We start from the raw sequence: 22531 nt of genomic DNA on the forward strand, positions 1-22531 counted from the left end.
CATGCGGCTTGCGGCTTGCTTGATTAGCCAAGGAACGCCTCCCTCCACGTCCACAGCATCACCCATTCCCCACCGTCCCATGTCACATTCACTTTTGACTTGGCTCGGGCGGTGGAGGTGCGGCAAAAAATGTCTAGACCGCCGCCTGCATGCGCGAGACACGCGCATTTCTTTGTCGTTCTATTACGCAATGTCAGAGCTGCGTGTACTCACGCTCAACTGCTGGGGGCTTAGGTTCTTTTCGAAACTTCGAAAGGAACGTCTCGCAGCGATCTCAGACAGACTGGCCGACACACATTATGATGTAATAGCATTGCAAGAAATTTGGGTCCGAATCGCGGGACTGGCAGCACATGCGCGCAGTTTTGTGGCGACCGATATCCCCTACGGCAAGTTTTTTCTGACAGGTGCATTTGGTTCGGGACTGGCAATCATGACGCGGTACCCTATTGTCAGCATGGAAACGCACATGTTTCGCCTTACAGGCACGCCGATTTACGTGCAGGAGGGCGACTGGATTGCCGGCAAGGCTTGTGGACGCATCACTATGGCACATCCACAACTTGGTTTGGTCGATGTTTACACATCTCACGTACGTTCCTTGACCTATGTATCTCACACGCTTTTTTGTTGATCCTTTGCTCACACCATCTTCTGCGTTGATATTTTTTTTTTCCCTTTTTTCAGTTTACCGCACATGGAGGACAATCTGGACCTGAGATCCAGCGTGTGTATCGAACTACAGAAGCCTTCGAATTAGCTCAAAAGTGCACTGCAAGTGCACAGGCGGGGCGACACGTGCTTTGTATGGGTGATCTGAATTCTTTGCCTTCCTCGCTATGCATGGCGTTGCTGCAGAGTGTGGGTGGCTTGCAGGATGCATTGGCGCACGTTCACAATGGAGATTCCGGAGCTGACATTACGTGCGACAGTCCCAAGAACACTTGGTCAAAGAACAAGAAAATTGACCAGTATGCGCAGCAGCATGGTGGCAAGTGCCTTGACTACGTCTTGTATCGTGGACCGGCGAACAGGATGAGTCGTCTCTCATACTCGTCCCATGAAGTGACATTTACCGACCTCATTGACTCATTGCAGGTCTCTTACTCTGACCACTTTGGTCTAGAAGTCGTATTTTCGATTGTATCGCCGGAGGATGGCAAAATATCAGGTGGCAGCAAGAAGTTCGAATCCCGCTCCGACGTCCTGCATCGTGCTTTGCTCCCAATTCGTCAAGCTTTGCACAATGCGCATGTATCGCAGAAGAATCACCTGGGTGTCTTCTTGTGCCTTTTTGGCTTCGATCTCATCCTTGTCGCTGCTTTGACATGCGCAAGTGCTTGGCTTCGTTTCGGCCAGAGCGTCGCTCCTTCCATTATCGTCTCCGTTTTAGTCGTCGCGACATCTTGGGCTGCTACCACGGCTCTTTACAGCGGTGTGGTTTGGGGGGAATGGCACAAGCGTACGTATGAAATTTCCTTGGGCATGTCTCACTGTACGCACAGGCTCGTTACGCGCATTTATTGACGAAATGGAAACGGAGGCCGGTCTCGATCCTTGAGATGTACAGAGATATCGCACGCTTCGATTGCTTCATGTTCACGGTTCCGTAAAGCATGCAGTTACACTAGCTGACGTCACATGAACAGGCGTTTTGTGTTGTACTGGTAGCCACTGTGGCATCTGAATTTGGTGCTTAGATGTGTCAAATGGCCATGTTCGTCTTAACAGCTACGTCAATGAGACAGAAATCTGGCCTGATTATTCAGATCAGATTCTAAGGGTCCGCAAGCAAGCCCCAAAAGCAACTCAGCATCATCGTTGTTTTCACTAGTATGATAGCTAAGCATCTATGTACACTGGAGTTCAACGGCAAGCGCAGCTCTTGTCGCTCTTTTGACACTCACAGCCTTTCTCGGGAGGTCAGTGGCATGGTTTCGCCGAGGATCCGCATTGGCAGCCCGCCTCAGCCGGGCACGCGCATGTCCGTTTGCAAGAGTCGCACGAGCATGGCTTACCACACTTGGCACATTGGCAACCAGCCTCAGCCGGGCACGCGCATGTCCGTTTGCAAGAGTCGCACGAGCATGGCTTACCACACTTGGCACATTGGCAGCCCGCCTCAGCCGGGCACGCGCATGTCCGTTCGCAAGAGTCGCACGAGCATGGCTTACCACACTTGGCACATTGGCAGCCCGCCTCAGCCGGGCACGCGCATGTCCGTTCGCAAGAGTCACACGAGCATGGCTTACCACACTTGGCACATTGGCAGCCCGCCTCAGCCGGGCACGCGCATGTCCGTTCGCAAGAGTCACACGAGCATGGCTTACCACACTTGGCACATTGGCAGCCCGCCTCAGCCGGGCACGCGCATGTCCGTTCGCAAGAGTCGCACGAGCATGGCTTACCACACTTGGCACATTGGCAGCCAGCCTCAGCCGGGCACGCGCATGTCCGTTTGCACGAGTCACACGAGAAAGGAACGGAAGTAGACATAGTGGTTAAGGTTATTGGAAACGGTGATTAGAGGGGTTAGCGCGAAAGGCTGGGTCTATATAGCTTTTCATTTCGCTGCCGGAAATGCGAGACGGAAGAAACACATGAGCGAGTGAGTGAATTTTGCTGCCAATAGTGCGATTACTCACACGACCAATTCCTTTCGTTGGACTGGCGAGCAAATCTGAGCAAGTTTTGCTGCCAATGCAATTAAAGCAAATGCTTTGTTATCTATCGTGCCAATGGACAAGAGAAGAAAAAAAATCTCTCAATGTACGATTAGGTAATGATTGAATGACCAACGTACGCCACCTTTCACCGAGAAACCCCGCCTGCCACTGCCATAAGTGCGTCCACAAGATGATTCGATTGAGACACGCGCAGGGCGCAGCCACGATTTCATTCTCGTCAAACACCACATGGCACGATTTCCAGAAAGAAGTCGAAGCAAAATGTGGCGTTAGCATAAATGAACAGACATGTTCGTGTCGGCATTACTAACTTCGTAGTCAAGCGTGGCTTCCCACCAACGCATTTGCGCACGGACGGTTTTCATGCGGCTCAGCTAGTGAAAGACGAACCGATTTCGTTGCGTGACGGTGATACAATGTTTCTTGAATGCACAAAGCATACTTCTTCAATTTCCTGGGATAGCGAATTAAGCATGAGTCTACATCACATACCTGATGATAACAGCTGTCTATTCCATGCCATTCATTACGTACAAACGCGTACGATTTCACGTGAGGGCGCGCAAGCCAAGCGCGGTGCAGTCGCAGATGCGATCCGCTCTGACCCAACGACGTACAATGATGCGGTTCTCGGGTATGTTAGAAAGTCTTTTTTTTGTCGTTGCTCTTGTCTAACGTACGGTTGACAAACAGGATGCCGGCTTCCGCGTACATCGAAAACCTACTTCTCGCATCGACGTGGGGCGGGCATGTGGAGCTCTCCGTTTTTGCGCGCATCTATGAAGCGATTATCCTGTGTTGGGATGTGGTTCATGGTTTATGTCATGTGATTGGCAATCGTGATAAAGCCAAGGTCTTGTGGATACTTACGTATTCAGGCATTCACTACGATGTTGTTGTCGCACGAAGTCTTTCGGGCTTGATCACTGCCTTTGATCCGCGCAGTTACAATACATGCTACGCGGTGAGTGAGAAACTGGTGCACTGGCTTCGAGAACAACGCTAGTAAGTGTCCTGGAGTGCAGGACTGACTCTCAATAGCGCTGTTGACACACATTCGTTCATGCTTCAATGCAACGAGTGTGGAACGATGGTCGAAGGAGAGCATCAGGCGCTTGAGCATACGAAACGCACGCTCCATGCAGTACGTGAAATGATTCGCATGCTAAAAAGAAAAATAGTCGTTTACACAAGAGCTATGGAGAAAAGGCTACATAGGGTAAGGAATGGCGATACTTGCATGAAGAGAGATAGAGCGTTATCAAGAGACATCAACTGGGGGAGGTTAATTGAGTGATACGCTGCAGCCAGGAACCTTCATAGAACGAGGCAAACGTGCGAGTCTGGAGCACGAAGGGGACCAACAGAGCCAGTAGCATGGCAGGGATCCAGAACCAAAGCAACATGCGATCGTCGTACACGCCTTGCCGTGGTCGGACAACGGTCTCTGTCGCTGTTTCTTTCGACCTTTCGTTGGAGCGACGGTGTCGGGCCATACGATTGCTTCGACGTTCCTTCCGTATGTACGCAAACTCCCGTTCATTCGCGAGAGTCATTGGATGTTGAGTGCGTGACAATGTGAGTGAGTCGGGGCTTGTTATGAGTTTTTCACCGTCAATGTGTTTCGATGAGCTGGGCTCACCCTTGAAGGTAGTGGTTGCTTCATCATATGTCGGCGGCGGGGAGTGGATGGGGCCTGGCAATTTGACTTCGTGATCCCACGGTGGAAGGGCTTGCAGGAGGTTGCTAGGTCGGCGTGGATGCGGCTGATCCGGAGAAGCAGGGATTCGTGGCTCGCGTTCCGTCGGCAAACCAGGCGCACTCGATGTGCACGACACCCGATCAATACTCGCAAGATCACCAAAGGAGACCCATTCTTCCGACTCAGAGGTGTCGTGCTCTTCCCTCTTTCCTCGATTTTGCTCATCGGCATCTTCAGCTTCATCATCCGTCTCTGTCTCTGTCTCATCATCGACGTAATAATCCAGCTCCTGGTCAGCATCACTCATTGTTATTTCCTCGTCAGATGTGTCGTTGCCAACTTCAGCATCAAGAGATTCGTTGTCGTCATAGTCAACCCACTCAATAAGCATACGCTCGACATCGATTTTTTCAGAACGACGAGCCACTTCGAGGGGGATGAGCCCTTCTTCATTTATATCATAAGGATTCGCGCCATGCAAAAGAAGCAACTTGGTCACCTCCATCCAGCCGTGCAAAGCAGCAAAGTGCAGTGCCGTGTAACCATTAGCATCACGCGCATTGACAGGGCATCCACGATGCAAAAGATCTGAGACTAGTCGGTGGAAATTGTGAATCACTGCGAGATGCAAGAGCGTGTGGCCACTAGAATTGCATGCATGAATAGCGTTGCGCTGGAATGGCTTATCAGATGACGAGTTCATGTCAACATCTAGGAGTGTTAAGAAGCCGAGCAGTGAGTCTTGGACGCCGGGCAATTTGGATGATCGTGTACTGTTCAAGCGTAGTCCAGAAGAGAGCACATCGGACACATCAGGCACACCTGAGCCTGAAGAGAGTTTGTTGCACATTCCATTGCCAACCCCGTTACCTTGAGACGCCATGCCGCGCGAAGAGGAAGCCTCGTTGCCCTGTGAAGCAGATACGATGCGCATAGCAATATCACGAGCTGATGTAAATTGACCTGTCATTTGAATGCCGACGACCTGAAGAGCTAGCTCCATCAGTGCCCTGTCAGTCGAGTCAATGTATGTAAATAGCTGGAGGGGATGAGAGCCACCCGGTTCAAGAAGGGCTTGCGGTGGCGTGGGGTCTTGTAAGCGAACGATGACAGGACCAGGACGAAAGCTGGGAGGCAGGATACAGACAAGTGTGGTGGGAGCCCATACGCGGGTAAATGTGCTTGGCATATCGCCAAACACGCACTGGATTCCATTTCGGAAGTTTTCACCAAGCACGGTAATCTCAATCCCACCAGTGGTTGGTCCCTCGACTGGAACCAGCTTCGTGATACGAGGTATAGATAAAGATACACTCGCTTCAGACCGGTGGTCTTCACTTAGCCGCGGTAAAGGAGGAAATGGCGGCAAGCCACTCATTTGAACAGGACTTGACAAGGCCGCCTCATGCAAAGTCATGCTACTGTTGGGCATGGATTCATCCAACGATACAGGCGACACGCTGCGCAACCAAGACGCCCCGATTGACTCACTTACAGGAAAAGACATGCGACTTGAGTCCTGCAGCAAAGGCGGTTGAGAAGTTTCGCGCGGCAGAGAACGACGATAGCGGCTGCTATCGTCGTAGGGTTTTGGCCGATCGCGCATACGAGATGGTGTCTCAATTGTGCGAGATGGCGAAAAAGCCCTGTCTTGCGCATTGGAGCGCAGCCGGCTTTCGTTCAGCCTACTCACCGTGGTCGCCTGCGATACAGACTTATGATCATCCATAATCATTATGGGCGGTGTGCTTCCGGTAGCGATAAATTCGCCTTTATGATTCCGCAATGTGAAGATGATGTGAAAGCCAATCTTCTCGCGGTGGTGACGACAGTAGCATGTAATACGTGTGGATAGGACGACTTCGCCGTCATGAAAGTCGACATAGTCGCCACAGTTGAACAAGACAGCATGCTTGCGTTCTTCTTCCTCTAGGTAAGAAACCGCTCGCTCGACCGCATCCGGCGATTTCGGGTCGATGCCAATCGCAGACATTTCTTCCTCCGTCGGGTTTATCGTTTGCAGAGATACCTTGCTCTTTTTACGATGCGCGCGCTTCCGCTCACGCTCACGACAGCTGTTGCATACGTAAACACGAGAGTGCGGAGGAGTCGCATTGATTACCTCTGCATCAAGCACAAGTGTGGACTCAAGCGGTACATGGAGTTTCTGGTGTTTTTTCGACTTGCGCTTTGTGCCGCTTAGCGGCGGTACCTTGATGTGGGTGAAGGAGCCGATCCGCTCGTATTGCGGAGCCACTTGTGGATTGTCGGTCGGAATGGGATGCACAAGTTCAATGCGCATGCGAATTTGTGTCTCAACACGAGACTTGGCGCCGATGGCGGGGACACCATTCACGAGGATTTTCATGTCAGATGGTAAATTCGAACGACTCGGCCAAATCGTCCTGATTGAGGTAAGGGTCAAAGACGCATCATTTGCTGCGTTAGATAATGGCACCTGAGCCGGTGACATAGCCGGAACTTTTGAATCGCCAACAGCATTTTCCATCAAGGCTGGAGCGATGCTATTCACATCCGTGGTAGCAAATGGCAATCCGGTCATGGACACACTGGGCTTGAAATTGGTGTTAGGGGAGATACAAACGCCGGAACTGCTGTCAGTATCTGGCAAACGGGAGCTGCTGGCCGCAGAATTCACTACACCAGCTGATAAAGGTTCTTCATTGACAGACGCCTGAGACGGAAGGTCCGCGTCCATGGAGATATTGCCATGCGTTTGGTATTTATCATGTGCTGGATCAAATGAATCAATCGTGGCTGGAGAAAAAACGGAGTCCAATGCATTTGAAGACATGATCATTTGTTCGTCCATGGCGGAAGGCAGATACATGGACGACATCATCGACGGCGCAACGGCGGTCGAATCGTTGAGTAGAGTGTTGCTTGTTACGGGAGGGCCAGACCGGCTGGTGTCCTCACCACCCTTCTGGGCTGGCGCTAAGTTCGACGAATCCTCGTTCTCCACGAAGGACTCGGGTGAACTTTCTGAAGTAAGACTAGGTGGCGTCGGCGTACTGGTGTCAGTCAGTACAGCCGATCCGCGATCGAGGGGGTGAAGGTGCAAGTCTGTGAACACTGGGCTTTGTAAGCCAGTATGCTTGAAATCAACCATGCCTTTAACGCATGGAAGACTGAAGGCCTAGAGGGGACTTCAAACAGGTACGAAGAAAATAATACACTGCTACCCACTAGATACAATCACTCTTGGCAAGCGAGATCCGTCGTGGCACCACCGTCGCAGCCACCGACCCCAACAAGCACGGGGGCTAGTCCCACAAGGCCGGTTTATCGGCCGAATAGGTCAGTGCGGTGCGCTTGTAACCGTCGTCGAAGCTACACTGCCCAATTTTTGGGACTCGCTAACCCCAAGAAAAGTGGAAAGTATACATGTCGTCGGCCGACCAAGCGACTTCTCCAGGTGCACACCCTACTATGTCAAGTCTTCGTGGCTAGGGTCTGAACGACCGATCTCATTAAACCTTTTTTTGCAACCACCCCCAATTTTGTGAAAAAGCGAGGATGCCTCCTATCTGGGAACCCCTTTTGTTCAGTATGAGTCAGCAAGAGGTAAAAATTAGTTTCCCCACGAGATGTGGAGAGCACACTTCTGCATTGAGCGACACTTACCCCGACACGCGAGTGCCCTCAAATCCTGTGTCGCTTCAAATTGACGCGCAAATTACTAGGTAGGTCTGACTAAACGAGCATATATGCAAAGCGTAGTTGTTGACCCAATTCTTCTCGCTAAGCTTAGCGATCTATGGCGCCCTCAAACATTATTAAGCGGGCAGCGATAATACATTTTGCAGATCATGATGCAGGATGACAATGCAGATAGACACAAGAAACCCGAAAAATCGGAACATCCACAGATTTGTGTCCATTTTGCAAGGCGTAACGGGGTGTACAATAATTTTCAGGGTAGGTGCATTGTATTTCGAGGGTATTCAAACTCTACTTTGATGAAAAAATTGATGTTCAAGGAGCGATAGTAGAGCATGTATATAAGACCAGCATCAGTTACTATTAACCATTCCCCACAAGTGATACCTTTCGCCTCAAGACCACACTCATCTCTCAGCCAATCCTCGCTGTTCACCACTTATCGCACAACGATCCCCACAATGCAATTTTCTCTTCTTGCTTCTGTCCTTGTTCTTGCTTCGTCCGTCGTTGCTTCCCCTGTAGAGAAGCGTGCTTTCTTCAACCGCGGTGCTAAGTTGACTTGGTACGCTGGCAATGCATTGTCTGCACCTGCATGCGGTGGTCCAACCCCCTCTGATAATGACATGGTGGCAGCCGTGAGTCGCTCCTCGCAGTTTAATTGCGGTGATGAGCTCACTTTTGAATATTACGGCAAACACTCTAAAGTGAAGGTTGTGGACATTTGCGAGGGTTGTGATGCGAAGTGGTTCGATCTGAGCAAGGCTGCTTTCTCTGCCCTTGAAGCCCTTGAAGTTGGTGAGCTCATTAACGTTGACTTTTGGAAGTAAGCCGTCGCGTTCTTCTAGCTTTGGCGCGGTCTATGGATGCAAGATTGAAGGCACTTCCAAAAAAAAAAAAAAAAGAAATGCAAAAGCTATTCATCTGAAGATCGCATGGGGTCTTTTCAGAGGTGAAAGATTGCAAAGGTTGTTTTTTATTCACTTCAGATTTATTTATGGCATTCTCAAGAGCGAGTGATACGATGTGTGTGGCGCTTGCTGGAAGACCATTTTGATGACTTTTTTATTCCGATTCATTTTTATTCTATCTTGATTGAGATGGTATGCATGGCGATGCGCGATGTCAATGATTGTCATGATTTAAGGGATTTAGTTATGGTGAACACGCTATGGTTTACGTAGTCTGCCGTCTTAGGCGCTTGTATACTACGAATTGTAGTTTCAAGTAACGGTGACTATTTTTGTTTCAATTTCTACAGCGTTTCGGTTGCACTGGGGGTCTTGGCTAGTCGAGAGTATAACTGAGCTGCATACAATTTAGATTTCGAAAGTAGAAGTTACACTAGTAAATTAAGTGGTGCGATGTGCCTCCACCACCTTACGCGTACGTAATAAGGCAGCAGCCTCGACTTTTATTTGGTACATGTGTGCTGAAGCAGCCGTGCCGCGGAATGCAGGTGTGTGAGTATCACGTGCACAACGCGTCGGGGCTGGTAACGAACACACACACTTATAGTGCGTGTTCAGTATCTCGTTGTGGGTTGGGGCAACATGGGACTGGACGTGGACTCAGTGCCGATCGCAGAAGCTGCAGCACCTTCAAGCATGGCGGCAACTGAGCCCCCAGCAGATAAAATTGCGCAGTTGGATCGAGATGCGTCCAATGTGGCACCTATGAACACGGACTCATCAAGAGAGACGATGCCAACGTCGCCTCGTGCTTTGGAACCTGCTCAGGTAACACCGTTGAGTTCAGACGTGGCTTACGAAGGCCTGGTGCAGGGAAAAGATCCATCTGACGATTCGATAATCGCCGCAACGCCTCTGCAGCGAACGTTCTCGACGGTGGCACCGACAATGACAACTCAGCCAAATCGACTGCAGCTGATCGATGAAGATCAGCAGTTCCATGGGGCCGAGTTCAATGACCACCTCAAGCAGTGGGGCTTGTCTGATGCAGGGTTCGGGTATGATATTTGCGCAGTGCTTGGCTCACAATCGACTGGCAAATCTACGCTGCTCAACCGGCTGTTTGGCACGAACTTTGACGTGATGGATGAGCGCGCACGACAACAGACAACCAAAGGTATTTGGCTGTGCCGTGGAATGGACCGGAATGTACTCGTGATGGATGTGGAAGGGACAGACGGACGTGAGCGTGGTGAGGACCAAGACTTTGAGCGCAAGTCGGCTCTGTTCTCGCTTGCTACAGCGGAATGCCTGATTGTAAACATGTGGGAGAACCAAGTGGGTCTGTTCCAGGGGGCGAACATGGCGCTGCTGAAGACTGTGCTGGACGTGAATCTGTCGCTCTTTCAGGCGGGACGCGCGCGTGCAGGAAGTGCGAAGGAAAAGACTCTGTTGTTGTTCGTGATCCGAGACTTTATCGGCACGACGCCCCTCGCGAATCTGGAGGCCACGATTCGTACGGACCTGCAGCGTATTTGGGCCAGCCTGACAAAGCCGGAATCACTCGTGCATGCGGAGCTAGGCGACTTTTTCGACCTCGGATTTGCAACACTTCCACACAAAGTGCTCCAAGCCAAGGAGTTTGATGCTGATATTTTGAAGCTGCAACGCCGCTTTATTGATCGCGGTGATGAAAGTTACGTATTCAAAACTGAGTATCACAAACGCATCCCAATTGATGGACTGCCACATTACCTGGAGGGCGTATGGGAGCAGATTGTGCAGAATAAAGACTTGGATCTTCCTACGCAGCAGGAACTACTAGCACAATTCCGATGCGATGAAATTGCAACGACGGCCTCCCTTGCATTTTCAAGCGCTATGTCAGCGCTGCGTGCCGAGCTGGATGCCGGACATGTGCTGGAAAGTCTTGGCAACGACATGGCAAGGCACCGCAGCGAAGCGTTGGCCATGTTTGACAAGGACGCAAGTCGGTATCACCAGGTTGTGTATGCACGAAAGCGAGAAGATCTGTTGGTGAAACTGAATGCAGCGCTCCTGCCGTTTTTCTTGTGCCAGCTGAAGAACTTGCACAACGAGTTGACGGATCAATGCAAGCGGGTAATCCAAGAAGGCACAAAACAGCCGGCGTACAATTTTGGCCTGCTTGTCGAGGAGGGTATCACGAAAGCGATGCGTGCCTTTGACGACGAGACGGCGCGACTTGTGTTGCCGGAGACCGACTGGAAAGTGGATGACGAGCGCGCACAGCTGTTGGATGAGCTACACACGCTGGCTCGGACTTTGCGCGCGAATGAGACTCGGAAGCTGTCGATTCAACTTGAAAAGGACATGCGGCGCGAACTTGCGGATCCTGTTGAGCTTGCTCTCTCCCAGCCCGATATTAGCATGTGGAACAATGTGCTTAGTGCGTTCCACCGAGTCAATGAACAAGTTGCCAACATGTACCGTACGCGAGCTGCGAGTCTGAATACAACGCCAGACGAAGACACGACTGCAGTGGCGCAGCTGCAGCAAGCGTCATGGCGACTGCTGCTAGAAAAGGTGCATGAGCAGACGTCTGAAACAGTGCTGGCATCAAGGCTGCGTGGCTACTTTGAGGACCGCTTCCGCTACGATGCAGGAGGAGTGCCGCGAGTGTGGAAGCCATCCGATGACATTGACGACATCTTTGTCAAGTCACGCGATGCGACGCTTGCACTGATCCCACTGTATGCAACGATCCAGCCTGACGATCCGAGTCTACAGATGTCGGTCGTGTCGCTGGTTGGAGCGCCTGAAGAGTCACTCGAAACGCCCAGTTACGACGAGGCACGTCATGTTCTGTCGGAACGAAAGTGTGCTGAGATAGGCCAGCGATTCCGCCGCGAAGCAGACGCGGCTTACATCGAGGCGAAGCGCGGCACAGTGTCGAGCATGTCGCAAGTGCCTATATGGATGTATGGGGTTTTGGTCGTGTTGGGATGGAATGAGGCCATGGCTGTGCTGCGGAACCCTGTGTACTTTACCTTGCTGTGCATGGTGCTTGCCACGGCCTACGTGATATGGCGCCTGAACCTTGGTACACCGGTGCTTGCTTTGGCAAGCGGCATGACTCGCGAGTTGCGTGCGTTTGGCGAGGAGCAATTGCGGACATATCTGGACGGAACGCCGCCGTCAGCAAATAGAGCCCGAGAGTACCGCGTACCAAGTGGCTCGACTGCCCATGTGTCTGAAAAGACACCACACAGACCTTTGACTACGTCTGGGGCGGCAGAGGCCGACACCGTAGAGGATTCGCACCCTCGATTGCCGGCCTCTTTCTAGACGGCTGTGGACCGTCTGACTGCATGGCCATGGGCCGGCCAAAAAGAGTATGCACAAGCTCGGGAGTATGTGTACATTGCATAGAGATTTGTAGTCATTGCTTATATATATGACGAACCCATTCGACATTCATCCCCATCGCCGCGCTCTGAAAGGAAGAATAGGGGGGCTTCTTTGTGGTGGCCCTTGCAACATGGCCTATATGAATACGCAATTCCAACCAAATGGCACGACTGAACGCGTGTGCACGAGACACAAAAAGTCATGGACACAAATATCTAGAACCCCTATGGCATGAAGGCTGTGGACCTCGACATAGCCAGGTATATATATATTAGGCGTGAGAAGCATGGTTGCCACGGTGGCCACCACGGCCACGACCGCCACCAGAGCCTCGCTCCTGCGGACGGCGCTTCTCGACAAGGACAGACGCTTCGCCAACACGGACACCACCATGGTTGCTGCTGGCTGAAATGGCACGGCGCGCTGCATCAGCATGTACAAATTCAACAAAGGCAAAGCCCTTCGACATGTTCAAGTGGCATTCCTTCATGGGACCAAATTGAGTCTCGAGAGCCTTGCGAAGAGCATCCTGCGACACCTGAGACGTAGGCACGTTCTTCACAAAGACATGGCCATGTTGTTGTTGTTGCTGCTGCTGCTGCTGCTGCTGTGGTTTGCCAGTCTTGCCCGCATGTCCTGGGGCACTTGACTTGGACTCATTGGGAGTGGTCGCGGCAGCAGAAGCAGCAGGTGTTTCCGATAGTCCGCGTGCCTCTGAGGCCGTGTTGCCCCAGCGATTCGCACCAGAAGCTGCGAGGTTTGCCCAAGTCTTGGGTGCGGCCGGCTTTGGAGGCGCAGTAGATGCCTCGGCAGGCGTCGCCTTAGCCTTGGCTGACGACACCTTGTTCAACTCGTCCTGAGACTGCGCCGGTGCAGCTGTTGAAGACTCTGCAGCCGAAGCGGTCGCACTGGATGGTGCCTGGGAAGCAGGGTGAGCGGAAGAAGATGTATCCTGCGCTGGAGCGTTCGATGGTGATGAAGCATCTGCCGACGTCTTTTCGTGCGATGAAGAGGTTTCCTTCGAGACAGTAGCATCGCGAGCCGCAGGCGTATCGGCAACACTCACAGAAGGTGTCTCTGACGACTCGACGGCACCCTTGGCAGCACCGGCATCGGCAGTTTGGTTACCCGCGCCGTTGTCCTCGTCATCTTCGTCGTCTTCGTCGACATCTTCGTCATTCAGATAGCGGAAGATATCATTCAGCACATAGAACCCATTCGGCTGCTGTGCCAGGAAGAACGTTTGAGCAAACTTGCGCCATTTCCCGCCCTTGTTGGACATCTCACCTAGGACTTGAATGACGATGCCGCCATCTGCCGACGACTGGCTATCGACATTCGACACATACACCTTGGTATCTTGGAAGCCTAACGATTGGACTTTTTGGTGAATCTCCTGCTGTCCGACACTTGGGTGCACGTCCTCATTTTCGGTGCCATGAACCATGGTGCTCTTCTTGGTGTAGAAGCAATGGAGCCGCGATGGATCCTTGTTCATGAACGTGTAGTACTGCGGCACGAAAAGCCATCCGACTTCGGATGCCTTGTTCGGCACAGTGGAAGAGGCGCCTTGGTTAGGTGCAGTAACCGATTGGGACATGGTGTGCAACGAGACCCAGAATAAATGGTAAGAAAGATGTCAGTCCGCAAGAAGGATCGGTGCTTGCGCTGAGTCGATTCTGGCTTGTGCCTTTAAAAAAAGACCGCCGCCGCCGGCTTTGCCGCCTCCGCAGCGCTTGGCTAGTGCTTTTTCTCGCCCAGCGCAAATTCGCACACTAGCCTTAGACTCGCACGTTCCCTCACCCACTCAAAATAGATCACGTGATAACTACTCTCTCCGCCGACCATGTTGCTCACAGTTCTAGGTGCTCCGAGACACGGGGCACGCGCGATGGCCAGCGGCAACGAAGCAACAACGTGGCACGTTATGGTTGAGACTACCTATGCATGAACATACATGGCCATGATGTAAGTGGCTCCTTACACGGTGGCGCAGATTTCGGCGGCCTTTTCCAAAGCGCCTATCATCTTGACACATTCGCGCCGACGAGCAACCACATGGTCGGATTCTTTCATGAGGTCATTCAGGATTTCAGGTTGGTACAACGACTGAAGCAGTTCGCGCTGCATGGAATCTTTCGCGTAGTTCACGAGATTCAGCATGATGGCCTTTGGTACCATGTCAATGATGGTGCGCTTCGTAATGTTGTAGTAGGACGAAATCAGCAACTTGATCACGTCCGTTTCGATGGCCTCGCGATCCGTCAATGTGCCCGTTGCCTTGAGACTCGCAGGCGGTGGTTCCATCATGCTCTTCTTGGCCTTGTTTTTGTTCGGGAAGAAGCTGCCGAAGAAGCTTGAGGACGACGACTCCTTGATGTCAACATCAAGGTCCTTGTTGTTGTTCACCACGGACGACGGCACGGCTTTACCGCCGCGAATGTCCGTACCTGTCATCGCCGAAGGTGTTTGCGCAGCCAGATGACGCTCTGAAACAATGGCGACAGCCTTGTGGCCGGATAGGAAGTCAGGGTGTCCAGTGTTCAAGTAGCATGCCTCAGCCGCAACAAGATCCATCACAAGCTTTGTTGTCGGGCCCATGCACCGTTTAAAGAAGTGGATTACGACCGAGTTGAAGCGCTCGCGCAGGGCGGGGAAGCGGCGGAATGAAGCATTCTTCGCTAGCAGTTGCGAAAGGATGCGAACAAGCTCATCGTACACGAGCGAGCAGCACTTGAGACTCGGCTCCTCGAGACGGCGAATCTGCTGCTTCACAATGACCTCAAACGCAGATGTCGTGACGAACAGCGCAGGCGACGAGCCTGACGAGTTGTACAGGATTGTGCGGATATCTGAGTCCTTCACAGCATCGAAGGGATCAATGCTCTTAACACCATTGCTGAACAGCTCGTGGAACACGAAACTAATACGAGCACCGCCTGCCAGCTCACTTACACTCAGGTCATTGCTGTTTCCATCAATGACTTGGCGGAAGTCATTGCTAAAGTCGGTGATGATCGACAAGACAGCATTGCCAGAGCTTGCATCGCCCATAGCGCCGCCCAGCGACGCCAGCTCGACCTCGAACTTTTTCAGCTGCGCTTGGATGCGCGTCTTGATATCAGGCAACGTGTTCCGGATATGGTGCATGAGAATGGTGCTTAGCTTGCGAGCCAGGAATGGTGTGCCACAGAACTGAGCCTTCGAGCTGTAGCTGGGGTGGTTCGCAAAGAACTCGTGCTCGGCCTCCAAAGCGGCAGCCACCGATTTCCTCGAGTCAATGTCCCGCTGACCACGGTTCACAACAGGCACATATCCGAGCCGCAGCGGGATCACTCGCCCAGCAAGAATATCGACCACATCTGTGCCAGCGTCCATCAGGTCGACCTTCGTCAGCACACCGACGGTGCGACTGCCATCCGGGTCGACCTCTGACGCAAGCTTGAGGCCGTCCGAGTTTGCCAGGTCTGTATTGGCGGCAGTGACAGCGAGGATAATGGCATTGGGCTTCGAGATGTATTTCAGCAGCATGTCGCGAATTTGGCGCTCAATGTCCTTTGGCTGGTCGCCTACTGGATTCTTTGTTAGACCAGGCAGATCCACGAGTGTCAATGTGAGTACATGTGGACTGTAGATACGCAGATTGATCGGCTGGGCGCTGATGCCTGCATTCTTGCCTGTCTTCAGTTCCGTGTCACGAACAATTTCATCACGGATGCGCTGGAAATCATGGATCTTTTCCCCAGGCAGGTGCAGGAATTCACCCCACTCATGTGGGTTTGTCTTGCCTGTAGGCTCGCCGACCTCGCCCGACTCTGGCATGCGATTGATCAGCTGCAGTACCAGCGGTCGGCGAGTGACAATGCCAGTGCCACGCGGCAGAAAGTCGCGCCCAACAATGTTCTCGAGCACACTGCTTTTGCCGGACGACTGGCTACCTAATACAGTGATCTGAGGAAGATCGATGGGGTTTTGGATACCGACCTAGTGTTTCTGTTAGTAACATGGAAAAAAGCAGTTGCGCGTCCACATACATCATTGAATGCATCTTGAAGCTACAGCGAACGTGAAGCGTTAGTATCGGTATCTTGCTCAAAGGGCTGCGCACACAGAGTAGTCAAAAGGGGCTCATAGGGACACTCTTGTGCTGACACAACACCATCGCCATGTACACACCTTGTTCACAAGCTCTGCACGCCGACCTCCCGAACAAGGGAGGATGGGGCATCGTTAGTCCACCAAAACCTTGGCCTCTCAATTCGCGCACCGCGCACACGTACTGATGAGTGACTGGTCCATGGCTACTACAATAGCAGGGGCTCACGAACCCACAACGTGTCGGTCGTGTCAAAGTATCGTCTTTGACTCTTGCCACCCGTCTCGGCTTGGGCCTCACCCAGCCTGACCGTCGCCACGTAGGAGACAGTGTATTTCCTCGAGGACGGGAAGTATGCATTTAGACTCGCCCTCGGATACCGCCATACCTTGCGCCTACGAAATTGGCTAGGCCGGCGTGGCCCAAACGCACACGAGCGGCCAATTACGAGGCGATCAAGCCGAACAAGAAGAATCAGTTGGACTCACCTCGTCATCACCACGGTTGGGGAGTAAGTGAACAGCTTAGCTGCTTGACCGACGGCATCCCTGTCGGTCGTTGCGTGCGTCCTTTGACATCTGGGCCAAGCGTTACACACAAACACAAATATACATACAGCAAGACCTAAAGGGTGAGTAGGCACTCATGGCGTCGGTGCATCTTATCGATGCACACTGCCATCCTACTGAGCAGGTGCGTTCTCGTACGGGCCATACAGTTGATATCGATGCATGGATCGAGGAAGTAGGCAGCGTTCACCTGCACAAGATTTGTGTTATGTCGACAGACATGTGGGATCAGTCCTTAGTGGCCCGGCTCGCAGATGCATACCCAAATAAGATTGTGCCATGCTTCGGCATTCATCCATGGGCTGCTCATACCATCTCAATACAAGATCCGCCGCCAGATCGACGCACACACTACACGAACTTGTTTGGACCCACGCAGGAGGAAGAGGCCTGGCTAGAAGCCTTGCCTACACCCGTGTCACTTACACAAGCACTTTCCCTCTTGGAGGCGAACCTAGCGAAATACCCACATGCACTAGTTGGTGAAATTGGAATGGACAGAAGTTTCCGCATCCCCGTCCCGCAAAGTTCACCGCGCGTCTTGACGAAGTGGCAGACGCCTTTTGAGCATCAGCTGGCTGTGCTCGAAGCACAGCTGCGCGTGGCGTGTCAACAGCGGCGGAGCATTAGTATGCATAGTGTGCGGGCTGCTGGGCCCACAATGGCACTGCTGGAACGCATGTGCACGTACGCAGGCTTTAATGGTATCAGTATTGACCTGCACAGCTGCACGCTAAGTCCCGAGACGATCCGCCAGGTTCAGAAGACGTACAAAAACGTGTACGTGTCGTTTTCCACAGCAGTGAATGGGCGTCAGGCAAGACTGCATGAACAGATCCGCGCTTGTGACCCACACCGTGTGCTATGTGAGTCAGATTGGCATGGATGGGATGAGCTGGCACAGCGAACAAACGAAATCGTCAGTATCATGTCGACTGCGTGGTGCACATCGTCGCAGGCGGCGTCGCTTCTGCCCGGTCTGTCATCTGAAGAGTCGCTGGGTCGCTTGCTTACGCAAAACTTTGAGCGATTCTCACACATGTCTTAATCTGTGACTATGTGTATGCGTGTATGTATATATTAGCGGCAATCTCATTTGTAAGAAGTATCAAGTCTAGGAACGACCAAAAGATCTGTGGCAAAGAAGAAACGAGGGTAAGCCGAGACTCGGGTAAAGAAAAGGAGAGCACATTTGAGAACATAGACAACAAGAAGGAACAAAAACTTTCGGATGATCGACATGCGCACGTTAGAGGACTCTCTTGAGAAGGGGGGGGTATAAGAGAGAGACAAAGTGGAAAGAGACGCGAACCAACAGGGAGAAAATAACGCATTCACTCAATGCGCATCATTCGGTGATGCGCTTGACGAGGGTGATTGGCTTTTTGACGCTGCTGAGAGGGCAGTGCGGTGACGAAGCGCCCAGTTGCGCGCATATATACTCGCTTTGAGGAATTTCTTGCTTGCATATTTCTTATACACGAACTGCTCTTCAAAGCCTGGCTCCATAAGCTTCTCAAGAATCAGATTTGCTCCTGGTAACAGCTGCGCCTCTGAAAACCGCGAGTAATATACGAACGCATCGTCCCACAAACCACCGAGCATGCGCTTTGCAAGATACATGCCAATGGCCGCGATCATGCTGGGCCTGACGCGCAGGAAAAGATGATTGAGTAAAGTCACTTCCATCAAACACTTACACAGTGTGCGTGTTTGGATGTCGTAGTCATCAGCCTTCGAGATGCGGCGCACCCACGAGTAAGGCGAACAGTACGGCGACACATTAAAGTCCAGCGTGGAAAGAACGATTCGTTCGCCCTTGAGAATCTCTTCACGAGAGTAGCCGCCATCAGTCATGTACACAAACTCCTCCACACTAGGAGCGAGGATTTCTTCGTACTTGGCGGCAATGAACATGGCTGTCACCCCCACGAGCTGCAGCTTTGCGAGACTCACGATGCGCGCGCTCAGAAAGCGGTCAACAAGATTTACAGCGATCCACAATGTTTCAGGGAGCATGTGGTAGCGCATGTGAACTTGCAGGAGCCAGTCGATGAGCGTCGCACGCATATGCCACTGGATTTCATCTTGGAAATCCATGTAGTTCGGATTCGCCATCGACTCGCGTTCGGTGCATGCCATGTAGTCGAAAATGTCTTGAGCATACTCAGCAACCATCGAGATATCGCGTGCCTCTTCTGTATCGAGACCAAGACGCATCATTTCGTCGTCATGTGCTGCAGCACTAGCAGCCATCTGGCCATGCCGCACGAGATCGCGACGCTCCGACTGAGCAGCAAGCGCCTGAGGCACCAGTACACACATTTCAAACCTGTCACTGATATCAAGGACGCGCCGCTGCTCGATGACTTCCTGATCAAGAGTAAGAGTGACGATGCCAGCGGGATCAAGGTCCATTTCAAGCTCGGCCAAGACTTCGCTGTCATCCGAACGCACACTCACAGACGAGCGGGATTGTGGGAGAATGTCCTCAGGTGTGGTGTCGATTGTAGCAGCGGCGTGCATTGACGTGTCAGTGGCCATAGACACATCGCTTGCGCCGCCCTGACCGTCAGAGCGCACAGGCAGCACAACGGGTAACGCATTAGGAATGGCAGACGGCACATAGGATGTGCGGCTCCCTGGCACTGTCGAAAAGCGACGAAGATTCGCAGACGTGCCTGATAGCCATGTTGCAGCAGGCGCAGAAGCTGGGGCCGAAGCCGGAGCACCGACAGCAGCGGTAGCGGCTGTGGCTGTGGTTGGTACTGGCATTGGGAGTGAAGTCGATGCGTGCGCAGCGTGCGAAGGTGGCGCTGACATTTGTCTGTGATCAGCTGGCTGAGACGGTAGATGTGCATGCGTTTGCGTTGATACATGAGGGTGAGAGGGAAAGTGTGAATAAGACTGCGTCTGAGGCGGCTGCGATTGCAATTGCAATTGCGATAGTGACTGCGACTGCGACTGCGACTGCGAAAGAGGAAGCGCTGGCGGATGTGGATGTGATGGCAAAGCTGGTTGAGGCTGTAGCTGCAATGGTGCCTGTGGCTTCGTCTGAGAGGCCTGAGGCGCAACGGGCTCCATCAAAGTAAGCCTGCGAGTGATCGGGAATGCAGGCGCAGGTGGTTGGGTAGGAGCTCCGGTGGATACAGGCAATGAGACAGGCACAGGCATAGGCACAGACATGTGCGCTTGAGAAGAAGTAGGCACTGGTGCCGGGGCATGAGCCGGGGCGGGTGCTGGTGCTGGTGCTGGTCCAGCCACAGCGGGAAGAGGAATCGAGCCTGTGGAAGCCTGCTTGGTCAGAGGAGGCTTGAATTGGGGAAGCGATACAGCCGCAGCTGGCGGCTGATTCTGCGAATAAGTGTCCCTATTGCTAACATCGACCAAAGCCGGGCGAGGCGCTCGCTGTACACCCTGGGTTTTGGCAGGGGGCAACTTAAGGGAGGGCTGCTGTGCGGTGAGACGAAGAGGCCGTGCGCCAAATTGACGCGAATGATCCATGGCGTGTACGACGTGAACTAGTGTGACTTGCTTCTTTTAACGAACGGTAGCAACGTCGGCAACAATGGGCACTGACGACACTAGTGATAGTGGCAGGAAAAGACGCACACACACACACACACACACAACACAGTGAAAAAGGTGAAACGAAAGAAGAGAGGTATGAAAAGAAGCTGAAAAGAACGTTGTGCACACCGGGAGCGAGTCCTGGATGTGGTTGGTGTTGGTGGAAGTCCGTGTCGCAAGAGTATAAGATTGAGCTCCAAGAGGTAAAAAAAGACAAGTCGAAATTGCGGCCGATGCAGGCACGGCAACGCTGAAGCGACAACAACAACAGCGGCAGCAGCAGCAGAAGCAGAAGCAGAAGCAGCAGCAGCAGTGACAACAATAACAAGAATAACAATCAGCAATTGGAAAATAAAAACACTGTGATCAATACTGTTTGTGGATTGCCCCGATTGTGCCGTCACTCAGGCCAGGTCACACAAGCGCGAAATATCGCTTACACTTGCTAGCACAGCGCCAGGCTTCGGGCAGACTGCGTGACTAACCAAGCGCAAAAAAACAAGCATAGCAGTCCAATCGCCACAGGGACAGCGATACTGGCCCCAGCTCACTTAGGACTTAGTGGCGAAAGCCATCTCAGACATGCATAATGCTAGTCGATATGACCCTATCGACAGCGCAATGTGACAAGCATGTGATATGAAGTGGGGCGGCTTGTGAAATCCCTCCAGTCGCATAGTCACATGTGGTTCGTAATGTTTCATGCGCGCCATGCAGCACGCGCCGTTCTAATGAGGTACTTTTCGTGTTGGAACGCGCGCCTTTGTCCACACACACCAACATCTACAGACGCGTCAGCTTCCGTCGACAAGGAATGTCACGTGAAAACTCGTTGGTCGTGTGCGCATGTGAGTGAGTGGGTGGGTGAATAAAGGATGCGCCAAGCGCGTGCATGAGGCGGGCCGCGCGGCTCAGCGCCGCGCTGCGCAGCGGAGCGTGGCTGTGACATAGAAGCAGCCCATAGACTGATAGATCGATAGGGCACCCAAAAATGTGGGAGGATTCTAACGGGCCTGCCTGACATTGCATGTACCTATGGCACGCGCGTAATACCTATCGTTTCGTGCTGCTGACGTCACGCCCGACACTCACCAGACCACGGCGGTTCACCCACATTGGTAATTCAGCGTCTCACCTCAACGCGCGCGTGAGTGTGAGTGCGTGCTTAGTGAGTGGAACGTGTGACGAAGTTGGACGTCGTCTCCTGGACGCCTCATTACCCACACATTCCGATGCAGTACGCGCCCATCCTGCTGGTCTCGTGATATCATGGCAGCTGCAAGTTCTGGGCACGGGCGCATACCACAGCCTCGAGGCTCGGGAGGACGAGGCCCTAGGCGTGTACAGCCAGCACGGGCCGCGAGCGCCGCTGCAGCTGCAGCTTCTGAAACAGAGCGTGTAGCACAAGCGGAGCGCCGCGCATGGCTCCACTGGCACCGAAAACAGCGACGCTTGCTGGAATGGGGGGCAGCATGCTTTCCTATGGAGCGCGATGCCTCGGCGTTGCCACTAGCAACATCGGGCACGACGGAGTCGGCGATTTCTCGAGTCATGCTTGAATCGGTGTCGGATGCACAGGCACCGCATGTAGCGGCGGACCGTGATTTGCACCGCACGAGTGCCGGGGTGCGCCGCCTTTTGTCGCAGCGGCGCGGTGCGAATGCGCTTCTCGACGAGGCAGCCTCTCTTGGGCAGCTGGCCACCATGCCAGTCTTTGCTGTTGGTCCACCGACGTACCCATCACGCGCACTTTGTAATGTGTGTGGCTATTGGGGCGATATCAAGTGCATGGCGTGTGGTGAGCCGTGCTGCTCACGTGCGTGTATGCAGACACATCGAGAGACACGATGTGAGCGGCAATAGACGCCGGATATATGGGCAGGAGTCGAGGCAGTAAGATGGACGTGAGGTAGGTCTAGCTA

The 22531-nt window shown here is 52.8% G+C and overlaps 10 protein-coding genes across 10 annotated transcripts; 6 read left to right on the forward strand and 4 right to left on the reverse strand.

The window, feature by feature from the left end:
* Nucleotide 1: 1 nt before the first annotated feature.
* MGL_3789 (uncharacterized protein) lies at nt 2-1561 on the forward strand (the record flags this gene model as incomplete). Its single annotated transcript, XM_001728949.1, has 3 exons — nt 2-592; nt 688-1462; nt 1506-1561. 3 exons carry the CDS (start codon nt 2-4, stop codon nt 1559-1561), a joined length of 1422 nt encoding a protein of 473 aa, XP_001729001.1.
* A 1744-nt stretch (nt 1562-3305) lies between these two features.
* On the forward strand, nt 3306-3905 carry MGL_3790 (uncharacterized protein; the record flags this gene model as incomplete). The annotated part of the gene is made up of 4 exons (XM_001728950.1): nt 3306-3321; nt 3566-3692; nt 3729-3831; nt 3882-3905. The coding sequence occupies 4 exons, from the start codon at nt 3306-3308 to the stop codon at nt 3903-3905; spliced, it is 270 nt and encodes an 89-aa protein (XP_001729002.1).
* A 53-nt stretch (nt 3906-3958) lies between these two features.
* MGL_3791 (uncharacterized protein) lies at nt 3959-7249 on the reverse strand (the record flags this gene model as incomplete). The annotated part of the gene is made up of 1 exon (XM_001728951.1): nt 3959-7249. The coding sequence occupies one exon, from the start codon at nt 7247-7249 to the stop codon at nt 3959-3961; it is 3291 nt and encodes a 1096-aa protein (XP_001729003.1).
* A 1285-nt stretch (nt 7250-8534) lies between these two features.
* Nucleotides 8535-8903, forward strand: MGL_3792 (uncharacterized protein; the record flags this gene model as incomplete). Its single annotated transcript, XM_001728952.1, has 1 exon — nt 8535-8903. One exon carries the CDS (start codon nt 8535-8537, stop codon nt 8901-8903), a length of 369 nt encoding a protein of 122 aa, XP_001729004.1.
* A 723-nt stretch (nt 8904-9626) lies between these two features.
* Nucleotides 9627-12311, forward strand: MGL_3793 (uncharacterized protein; the record flags this gene model as incomplete). The annotated part of the gene is made up of 1 exon (XM_001728953.1): nt 9627-12311. One exon carries the CDS (start codon nt 9627-9629, stop codon nt 12309-12311), a length of 2685 nt encoding a protein of 894 aa, XP_001729005.1.
* A 334-nt stretch (nt 12312-12645) lies between these two features.
* Nucleotides 12646-13974, reverse strand: MGL_3794 (uncharacterized protein; the record flags this gene model as incomplete). Its single annotated transcript, XM_001728954.1, has 1 exon — nt 12646-13974. The coding sequence occupies one exon, from the start codon at nt 13972-13974 to the stop codon at nt 12646-12648; it is 1329 nt and encodes a 442-aa protein (XP_001729006.1).
* A 380-nt stretch (nt 13975-14354) lies between these two features.
* Nucleotides 14355-16196, reverse strand: MGL_3795 (uncharacterized protein; the record flags this gene model as incomplete). Its single annotated transcript, XM_001728955.1, has 1 exon — nt 14355-16196. One exon carries the CDS (start codon nt 16194-16196, stop codon nt 14355-14357), a length of 1842 nt encoding a protein of 613 aa, XP_001729007.1.
* A 919-nt stretch (nt 16197-17115) lies between these two features.
* MGL_3796 (uncharacterized protein) lies at nt 17116-18087 on the forward strand (the record flags this gene model as incomplete). Its single annotated transcript, XM_001728956.1, has 1 exon — nt 17116-18087. One exon carries the CDS (start codon nt 17116-17118, stop codon nt 18085-18087), a length of 972 nt encoding a protein of 323 aa, XP_001729008.1.
* A 290-nt stretch (nt 18088-18377) lies between these two features.
* On the reverse strand, nt 18378-20543 carry MGL_3797 (uncharacterized protein; the record flags this gene model as incomplete). The annotated part of the gene is made up of 1 exon (XM_001728957.1): nt 18378-20543. One exon carries the CDS (start codon nt 20541-20543, stop codon nt 18378-18380), a length of 2166 nt encoding a protein of 721 aa, XP_001729009.1.
* Nucleotides 20544-21878: 1335 nt separating this feature from the next.
* MGL_3798 (uncharacterized protein) lies at nt 21879-22472 on the forward strand (the record flags this gene model as incomplete). The annotated part of the gene is made up of 1 exon (XM_001728958.1): nt 21879-22472. One exon carries the CDS (start codon nt 21879-21881, stop codon nt 22470-22472), a length of 594 nt encoding a protein of 197 aa, XP_001729010.1.
* Between the last annotated feature and the right edge of the window lie 59 nt (nt 22473-22531).

The sequence above is a fragment of the Malassezia globosa genome, assembly GCF_000181695.2.
Source record: "Malassezia globosa CBS 7966 chromosome Unknown mgl_sf_12.1, whole genome shotgun sequence".
In the NCBI taxonomy this organism is placed as follows: domain Eukaryota; kingdom Fungi; phylum Basidiomycota; class Malasseziomycetes; order Malasseziales; family Malasseziaceae; genus Malassezia; species Malassezia globosa.